The sequence below is a fragment of the Cucurbita maxima genome, unplaced genomic scaffold (assembly GCF_002738345.1).
Source record: "Cucurbita maxima cultivar Rimu unplaced genomic scaffold, Cmax_1.0 Cma_Scf00001, whole genome shotgun sequence".
In the NCBI taxonomy this organism is placed as follows: Eukaryota; Viridiplantae; Streptophyta; class Magnoliopsida; order Cucurbitales; family Cucurbitaceae; genus Cucurbita; species Cucurbita maxima.
Genome location: NW_019272017.1, coordinates 1698050 through 1707637, shown reverse-complemented (window position 1 = coordinate 1707637; position 9588 = coordinate 1698050). Strand labels below are relative to the sequence as shown.

The following is a 9588-nucleotide window of genomic DNA, read 5'->3' as shown; positions in this document are numbered from 1 at the left end:
TTTTTTTTTTTTTTTTTTTTTTTTTTTTTTTTTTTTTTTTTTTTTTTTTTTTTTTTTTTTTTTTTTGTCATGGAATGCGTAAGAGTCCTCTCTTTGGTTATCTTGTTCTTGTCCTATGATACTTGTGATTGACAGTGTATGACTCTTCACGTAATGAGAGATCATCGTCACCTTTGTGATTGCAAACACGAAAATGTGCCTGTTCTTTTACAAATTTTAATTAATTTCTAAATTTGAACAACTTATTTACTCACAAATGGTGATCGGTCACAAAAACTATTTATTAGAAATTTTTTCCATAGTGCAATCAATGATGTTAGTGTTTCCTAGATGTTGGGTGTCTAGTTGAAAATAGGGAGACTTTATCCGGTGTCTGAGATCAACTTGCTTCCAACTTTCCGAAATATTTCAATTTTTTCCCACTACTGAACTGTGGGATGGAAAATTGGTGTTTTACAATGTCCATAACCAATTATGACAGTATACTCACTTTGTTGAAAGTTTTATGTAGTAGCCATCTGTAATATTTGCAACCGTTATCTAATCTGCTCATACCCTATATATTTTTTTTTGATAAGAGAATTTTATTGATGTTTGAAATTTACGAATGGGATGTGTTATCCATGATGTTAACAAAAAACCTTCCCAATTTACAATGAGCGAAGTAGACTATATGAAGGAAAAGTATTATTCTATTTACACTAAGATATAGTGTGATAAGTAGCATTGTCGAAGAGTTTTTTATAAGTTTGCATCTTCTCCATGAATACTCTTTTATTTTTTTCATTCCACAAATTCCAAAAGAAAACTATAATGGGATTTTTCCATAGCAGAGTTTTTACATTGTTGAAGGAGTGGTATGTTAGGGCCACGTCCAATAAATCCTTTACCTCCTTGGAAAAAATGAGATGTCATCCGAAAATATTGAGAATCCTTGTCCAGAAATTTTGAACGTATGTGCATTGCATAAGTAAGCTGCTTTGTGATTCATTATCTTTCTTGCGTAATGGGCAACAACTTGAAAGAGAGTCATGTAGGGCATTCTTTTTTCTAGACTTTCATTATTTTTTCTAGACTTTCACTTGTGCTTATGGCTTTATGCGCTATTTCCCAGAAGAAAAACTTCACATTTTTAGGGCGATTCCCTTTCCATATTGTCTTTGGTAGCACGAGGTTTATTGCTTTTACTTTTTCCCCCCGATGTCCATCATAAAATTTTTTGTAGAGAAAACTTTTTCAGCTTTAGAAAGCTATGTCAATGTGTTTTCTTCTTTAGACAATACAACTGGAGAGAGGATAAGGCTTAATATGGCCCATTTTGTAGCTTCGTTATCATTTAGGTTCCTACCAAGCCTCAGGTTCTAGAAATTATTGACACCATTTCATGTTTCTTTGATCGTGGCCGTTTTGCTATGAGAGAGTCTATACAAAAGTGAATACTGCAAGGCTTGTGTGATGTTTTTAATCCAAGGGATGGTCCAGAAAGATGTTCTGGATGATGGAGGAAGCACATCTTTCTAGACCTCTTGTTTCGTTTTGCTCAAACAGCTTTATTGTTATACTCTCTTTGGTTTTAATACTCTTTGTTACTGACTTAAGCATCTTGTTTCCAAGAAAGTATATGTGCTGTTATCTTGCCGTGTTGTTTTTGGATTTAACCCACACTCTTAAAATGCTCGATAGTGATGAATATTTCCTTGTTCTGCTGTTACTTTCTTTGTGATAACATATCATCATTAAGTTATGTTGCACCATATTTTCTACAACATTTGTTACTGTATATTCTAAATGATGGTGGTTCTACAGATTGAAGGTTATGAAAAAAAGCATAATGAATTTTCACGCTCTATTCGAGAGCTAAGGCAGCATCAAACAAACAAGGTATGATAAGGAATTAGGTTACGATTCTTGATATCTGTTAGGCTAGGGATGTTTTTTGCATGTTCACATCTGTATTTGCTTACGTAGCTTAATACTTGCATCTTTAACCAGAAGATGTTCTCTTACCTTTACCTATTGCCTCTGAGGATGGTAACAGCCTAAATTATGATTTGGACAGGTTACAGCTTTTGGAGGTGATAGAGTCATTCAATTATTACGTGTGATTGAGAGGCAAAATCGAAGATTCAAGAAACCTCCCATTGGTCCAATTGGTGCCCATCTGGTTAGTAGCAGAAATTAAATTCTTGTCAACTTATTTTTTGTGCACCATCGCCCTGCGAATTTATTATTAAAGAAAGAAAAGTTTGTAGGAAATGTTCAACTAGTTGACATGCAGGGAGTGTTTCTGGTTCAGCGATCCATACGACTGTTTCTAAGGAGATGTAATATAAATTGATGGGCTTATTGATTAATAAAGCCAGGGCCCCGTTGAGAACTTTGTGATTTTATTGCAAATGTTTTCTTGTTTGAAGGAGTTGGGGTTTCTACCGAAGATACAAATTAATGTATATTTCTTATAATCATGGTTAATTGGATTGGCTTCTTTGGTGATCATTGTGGTTCAGAATTGGTTTGTTACCAAGATTCTGTGTCCACGAGATTGTTCTTTCCGCTGGCAGCAGCCTAATTCTGTATATTGATGGAATAGTTATTTTCTGTAGAATTTGGTCAATGGTGACGTGTGGGCTCCTGCTGTTGAAAATGCCATTGGGAGGTTGCTCAATGCATTCATCGTGACTGATCATCGAGATTCTCTTCTTTTGAGAGGATGTGCAAATGAAGCTAATTATAGGCAACTCCCAATTATCATCTATGACTTTTCAAGACCACTGTAGGTGGATGAGATTTTTTCCTTCACTGCTCTCTAATGATCTTTGGTTTGAACATAAAGTTTATCTTTTTCGTGTGCTCTCACTTCCCCTGGTAGGTTAGATATTCCAGCTCACATGCTTCCTCAAACAAAGCACCCTACAACCCTTTCAGTCATTCATTCTGAAAACCATACTGTCATCAATGTTTTGATAGATAAGGTAATTCTCTTGTTTCAATATTTTTTTTGCGTATTTATTTTCTTATCCTACATAGCCTTTGTTTTTTGCTCCTATTTGCGCCCTCTTACCCACACTCACTCGGGATGTTGATAATTGATAAATGACGTGTTGTTCTCTTCTATGACCATGATTCTTGCTTCATAGGGTGATGCTGAGAGGCAAGTGCTTGTTAAAGATTATGATGTGGGTAAATCAGTCGCGTTTGACCAGCGGATCAAAAATCTCAAGGAGGTCTTTACATTAGATGGATATAAAATGTAAGCGAATATATTACATCCTAATACAAAGTTCCATAAACTAATTGATTTGGGTATATCCATCTAATGTTAGTAGATGAAATCAGGACGAAGAACTTTCCTACCATTTCCTGAATGTTAGTTAGGAACAAGAAAGTGAGTTGGGCCTCAAGGAACTCTAGTTCTTGGTTAAGTTTTGACTTTGTGGACACATGGATAGACATTTTTGCAGACTACATGAATCTCAGTTAAAAGTTTAATGTCATGTTCTAATTAATGATCACAAAGATTTATCATTATTTCTTCATAGGTTTTCTCGTGGTTCTGTTCAAACAATTCTTCCCCCAGTTAAAAGACCTAGAAGTGGCAGACTTTGTAGTTCTTTTGATGACCAGATTAAAAGTCTTGAAAAAGATACATCGAACATGAAGGAAGAAGCTGAGCAATGTAGGAAGAGGAAGAGAGCTGCAGAAGAACAACTCCGGGGTCTTGAAGAGAACCTAAGCAATGCCAAGGTATTCTACTCTACCAATTACACATTTATTTGTGTAATCATTGTTTTGTACACTTTGGTCCTAGTTTATCCTGTTTGGTTAGGTGGGAAGCTCAATGTGATTTGTTTTTGAGATAGAGTAGCCGAAGTTTAATCACTTTCTACGGAATGGATTACGTCTATTGTTGCTTGATTTTGTGTGTCTAGAATCTGTATTGAAATTCCCAATTAAAGGAAAGAATGTAGCCGATGAAGGATATATCTTTGGCAGACTTATCAATAAAAATAAGATGTAAAGCTAACTAAATCACAGCGAACCTTCCTATGGTAGACAAGAAGATAACTAAAAATTCCAGAGTAGGTCGTTACACCGAGAAGATGATGGGAGTATTTTCTTTGGTGTCAAATGAGAGTGCAGGTGTGAACTTCATTTGTTGAGAGGTGGTATCTTATCCCATGTGTGAAAGATGCTTTGGTTTTGGTAACCTTTGCAGAAGAAACGGAGCTTTTAGAGGAAAATTGTTGTGGAGATCTTTTGTGGTAGTCAATCCTTTATAACAATTAACTAGTGAACATAAAAATGATTAATAGTGGTCTCCTGACATTGCTTCCACAATGATTAGAGTTCGATTATTAAGGTTATCGGTGAAGATTGACAGTAAATGATTAATAAATCCCTTCCGTGCATTAATAAAGGGTGGTGTATTTTAGGAGATCTAACTTTGAACTGTGAAGGAAGTGAGGGCTCTTTTCACGCTCAACTCAAGTGGATGTGGGGGAAGAATTTTCCAGCCATTTGACGACTGTTCATTACTTGGAAGTCTTGTAAATCTTTGCAAGTGTTACATTTGATTTTATTATGTCATCATCTGATTCTTTGTTATTACTATTGTATTTATAAAGCGGAGATGTCAAAACGCGGAACGCATTTTAATGTCCAAAAATTTGGAGCTACAAGATTTACGGAAGTCACAGGTTGCTGGAACTAGTTCATTACCTTCATCAAACGTTGACGAGCTTCATCAAGAAATTTCTGTAAGATATACTTGTGATATTTCTATTTTATGTAATATGTATACAAGTAAGTTCAGTCACGTTCAGCACACATAGGTCTAAGGATGTGGGATTGTAGTTACTCAATCTTCTTTATTGCATAATTCTTTTAATATCATTGTCTTGGGAATGATTACCAGAAAATCAAAGAGGAGGTAGAAGAGAATAAATCGCTTCTGGAAAAGTTTAGAGTGAGAATGAAAGAAGCGGAAGCCAAGGCAAAAGATATTAAAGTATCATTTGAGAATCTGTGTGGTACGCAGCAGTGATTTTGGCACTCAAATTCTATATTAGTTCCTTTCATCTCTCTCTGTCTCTGTCTCTTTTTCTTTCTCATAAGTGAACCCTCCCCTTCTCTCCCCACCCGAAAAAAATAAATGAATAGAGTCAGCGAAAGGAGAAGTTGATGCATATGAAGAAGCTGAGAGAGATATGTTGCAGATTGAACGAGATCTGCATTCCGCAGAAAAGGTCTTTATTCCTGCCTCTACGAATAATTCATTGAAAATTTTTCTTGCATCTTATTAGTTTAGCAATGTTAAAGAGTATAAATGTCACAGGAGATGAATCATTATGAAGGTATTATGACTAACAAGGTCCTGTTTGATATCAAAGAGGCAGAGAGACAATATGAGGAGCTCGAGCGCCATCGCAAGGTAATTTTGATTGTTTAGAAGTATATATGCAGTCTACAACTTTCTTACGTGCCAATGACATGACATCTCAATTGCAGGAGAGTTACAGTAAGGCTTCAATAATATCTCCTGAGAGTGAAATTGAGGCTTTAGGTGATTGGGATGGGAGCACACCTGAACAACTCAGTGCACAATTAAACAGGCTAAATCAGAGACTTAGTAACGAGACCCGACAGTTTCGTCTCTAACTCATCTCTTTAATTCCTTAAACTGCCAAGCCTCGATTATGATTAAAGTATACTAACCTTTTAGTTCCTGCCAGATGTTCTGAATCTCTGGAAGACTTGAGGATGATGTATGAGAAAAAGGAGCGTACAATTATAAGAAAACAACAGACTTACAAAAGTTTTAGAGAGAAGTTGAATGTGAGTTTTCTCTCCTACGACTCTTCAGAGATTTTCTATATGTGAATGTTATAGTTTATTCATTGACATCTTATTTCTGTGCATGTGTATATATATATATATATATATATATAAATAGACGTTTCGTAATTTTAGTATTTTATTTCCTGTTTAAGACAGGATGAAGCCACATTCTTATATTGATGCATTCCATAGTCTTCATGGAAGCATTCATATTATTAACCTACTCTCGAATTAAATCACAGGCTTGCCAGAAAGCTCTTGAACTACGGTGGAACAAGTTTGAAAGGAATGCTAATCTTTTGAAGCGTCAACTGACTTGGCAGTATGAATTTCTTTCGCATTCAGAGATTTTGTTTTTTCAGTCTGTTTTCTCTAAAATTGGTGATATTAAAGTACGTTAAATTTGTTCAGATTTAATGGCCATTTAAGAAAAAAAGGGATCAGTGGACATATAAAAATCAATTACGAGGAAAAGACTCTCTCGGTTGAGGTAAGCCCACTTAATGGATTTCATGTAATGAGAAAAAACCTCTCTTTTTGATTTATGTTATTGAATATTATGCACTTCTTCAACATTCAACAGGTGAAGATGCCCCAAGATGCATCCAGCAGTTCTGTTCGTGATACCCGTGGACTGTCAGGTTTCTTCTACTTAAATTGACTGCATGAGTTTCCATTTTGTTTGGTTTTTCTATCTACAACGTCTTAGCTTATAGCTACAAAATGTTTTGCCTACCGATTTTCAGTTCACTAACACACAAATTCTCGATACTTGCTATGGATTTGTGGACACGAGGTGGAGTGTCAGCGAGGATGCTGGACTCCGAAGGAGGTGGATTGTGAGATCCCACATCGGTTGGGGAGGAGAACGAAACATTTTTTTAGCTGTGTGGAAACCTCCCCCTAACTGACACGTTTTAAAAACCTTGAGGGGAGGCCCAAAAGATAAAGCCGAAAGAGGACAATATCTGCTAGCGGTGGGCTTGAGTTGTTGCAAGATTAGCCCTTGATGTTTTTATTTCCCTCCATGAACTGTGTTTAGTGTGTGGAATATTTTACGAAATGTCTATTGATCAATGTATTATATATAGTTCATGCACTGAAGGATTATAGTTTTGAAATAACGGAATCGAATGATATTAGGTGGAGAACGGTCATTTTCCACTCTATGCTTCACTTTGGCATTACACGAAATGACAGAAGCCCCATTTCGAGCAATGGATGAGTTTGATGTGTTTATGGTGAGCTACTGTCTCATTCTTGTCACTCTTTTCCTGATATCCATAGCCACAAAGAATGTTAGCCACAAAGAATGTTGCCGATAGTCTTTTCACAAGTTCGCGAAATACGCTTTCAGGATGCAGTAAGTCGGAAAATTAGCTTAGACACTCTTGTGGATTTTGCATTGTCACAAGGTTCCCAATGGATATTTATCACACCTCATGATATCGGGTAATTACTGAGATGTTAAGACCGTTGACTTTCACTTTATATAGTTACTCATATGATGTTTTTACTGCATACTCCCACGTTTTTCACTCACTTGGAAGTATTGAGACACTTTACCTTTGGCATTCTAACTACAGCGTGGTAAAACAAGGTGAACGAATCAAGAAGCAGCAAATGGCAGCTCCTCGATCATGATCTTCCTTCTACATGCATTTACGAGAGCTCAACGCTGTTCAGCCATCTCTGTATGTCACATATATATTTTTTTATTTCAATGTCTATTTAACTTATTTACCCATTTGGAAATTCCATCCATCTTGTATGTATATTGTGCACGTTAAAATCTTGAACTGTAGAATTAACAATCATATCTATGAGAAAATAGAGAAGGGAAATTAAAAGGTGAAAGGTAAATGGAATGACTTTTGTTGTATGCGTTTATTAATATATGAGAGTTTCTATTACCACTGCCCTTTTCGTGGTACGCAAGCCTTAACTAGTTGAACGATATTTAGATTCCCGTATCCAATACAATTAAAAGTGGAGTCGAGTGTCGCTGTTTGTTTTGGTTGTTTCTTTTACTATACTTTTTCTCATAGAAAAGAGTCAAGTTTCCTAAGTTGGTCCTGAAAATGTGAAAGTATGCCATGAACTGAGGTTTTGTACAATCATAATACATGCCTTATAGGCATTATTGACACATTATTTCTGTATGAAGTGTAAATAGCTGTATTCAAACTCTTATAGATTCCTCTGCATAGTTATTTATTTTAATGTCAGATCAAGATGATAGATTCAGATCCCTTTACCTTGCCAATTTTATTTTCTATTCTTATTTGGGTTTCTGAATGGCTATGATAATACAGACCATCCTGCACCCTAGTTCACTGTCAGATGTTCTTATTTCTTTGGGATAAAAAAGTATGGACAGTATTATTATTGAGCTCGTCGATAGATTCTGCCGGTGTGGTGTGTCAATTGGTCTCGGAAAACATTTTTTAGTACGGCTAACGACCATAAATTTAATTGATAAGATATCAATTATCGTTCTAAAGATTGATAATTCGATCTTTCACTTTCATAATTGTTGAGTTAAAGAAAAGTATAGTAGTACTCGATTATGTTTTACCCATATTCATTTTTGTTTAATCTTATTTGGATGATCAACGTTATTGAAAAACATGAAGAATCACAATGGTTTGAATTATTCTATTTAAATCTTTTGCTTTGAAAGATGATCGTCACCTCTTATAAACGTTTCAAAGTTTTTTTTTAGCATATAAATCTATTAAAATGTGATATAACAAACGATGTAATGGTGATTGAAACGCTTGTCTAAGTTAAATTTAAAAGAACCATATTTCACCAAAAATTAAAATTTTTTAACTTTAATTTGGATGCAAAACTTTTAAAGAATAAAAATATTTTTTAAACAAAAATTAAAATTTGGAAGTTTTGCAATAATTTAGCTTCCAAATATCCATCCCTTCTCATCTGATATTTAGTCTCTTTCTTAACTTTTAAAATATTGATAAAAATGTAAACTTTATTTCATTATCGAACGTTTTCATTATCAATGATGTGATCCAATACGTCCATTTTGAGTCCCAAATAATTGAAAGAAATGTTTGGATTTGACGGTTACTTAACGGTAGAATGTGACGTTGCTCCAAATTACAAAGTAACTCAACGTCGTAATAAGCCATCTTTCTCGTACATTAAATTACAATTTTTATTTTTTATATTTAAAAAATATTGAATTTGACTTAAACTTTGACTCTAGGGACTTATTAGACATTGAAAGTTTAGAAACTAACGCCCATTTGATAATCATTTGATTTTTAATTCAATATTACTTCTACCTACAAATTTTGGGTGTTTCTATCTATGTTTTCAATAACTAAAAAAACAATTTAAAAAAAATTGTGATAAATAATAATAAAAAAATTAATTACAAAATTTTAAAAATTATACATGGACCTTTGTCTCTTTCCATTGTAAGAAAGGTCATAAGAATTATTTATTAAATAATTTGAAAACATTTCGAAAGGGTATTATATTATTTTATGTTGAATATACGACCCTTCTAATTTTAAATAATAAATAGGTACAAATATAAAATAAATATAAGAGAAAATAGTTTAGTGTCCTTTTTTTGTAATATAATCAATTATTTTAGTCTTGAAAATATTTGGTTTTCTGTATTTTGTATTTTTTTTTTCTTGCCACAAAATCTTACAAAAAAAAAAAAAAAAAAAAAAAAAAAAAAAAAAAAAAAAAAAAAAAAAAAAAAAAAAAAAA

The 9588-nt window shown here is 34.0% G+C and overlaps 1 protein-coding gene across 2 annotated transcripts in view; it reads left to right on the top strand.

Annotated features, from left to right (window-relative positions):
- LOC111487616 (structural maintenance of chromosomes protein 6B-like) overlaps nucleotides 1-7756 on the top strand; it is a 12737-nt gene extending 4981 nt beyond the window's left edge. For both annotated transcript variants that reach the window (XM_023135084.1, XM_023135093.1), the window contains 18 exons: nucleotides 1807-1881; nucleotides 2060-2164; nucleotides 2604-2773; nucleotides 2870-2972; nucleotides 3138-3250; nucleotides 3540-3744; nucleotides 4626-4757; nucleotides 4916-5030; nucleotides 5161-5246; nucleotides 5336-5431; nucleotides 5509-5645; nucleotides 5733-5835; nucleotides 6081-6160; nucleotides 6250-6328; nucleotides 6422-6479; nucleotides 6982-7079; nucleotides 7196-7290; nucleotides 7425-7756. In XM_023135084.1, the coding sequence (XP_022990852.1) occupies nucleotides 1807-1881; nucleotides 2060-2164; nucleotides 2604-2773; nucleotides 2870-2972; nucleotides 3138-3250; nucleotides 3540-3744; nucleotides 4626-4757; nucleotides 4916-5030; nucleotides 5161-5246; nucleotides 5336-5431; nucleotides 5509-5645; nucleotides 5733-5835; nucleotides 6081-6160; nucleotides 6250-6328; nucleotides 6422-6479; nucleotides 6982-7079; nucleotides 7196-7290; nucleotides 7425-7482 (1908 nt within the window). In that variant the 3' untranslated portion in view covers nucleotides 7483-7756. The remainder of the gene's footprint in view (nucleotides 1-1806; nucleotides 1882-2059; nucleotides 2165-2603; nucleotides 2774-2869; nucleotides 2973-3137; nucleotides 3251-3539; nucleotides 3745-4625; nucleotides 4758-4915; nucleotides 5031-5160; nucleotides 5247-5335; nucleotides 5432-5508; nucleotides 5646-5732; nucleotides 5836-6080; nucleotides 6161-6249; nucleotides 6329-6421; nucleotides 6480-6981; nucleotides 7080-7195; nucleotides 7291-7424) is intronic.
- Nucleotides 7757-9588: the final 1832 nt, after the last annotated feature.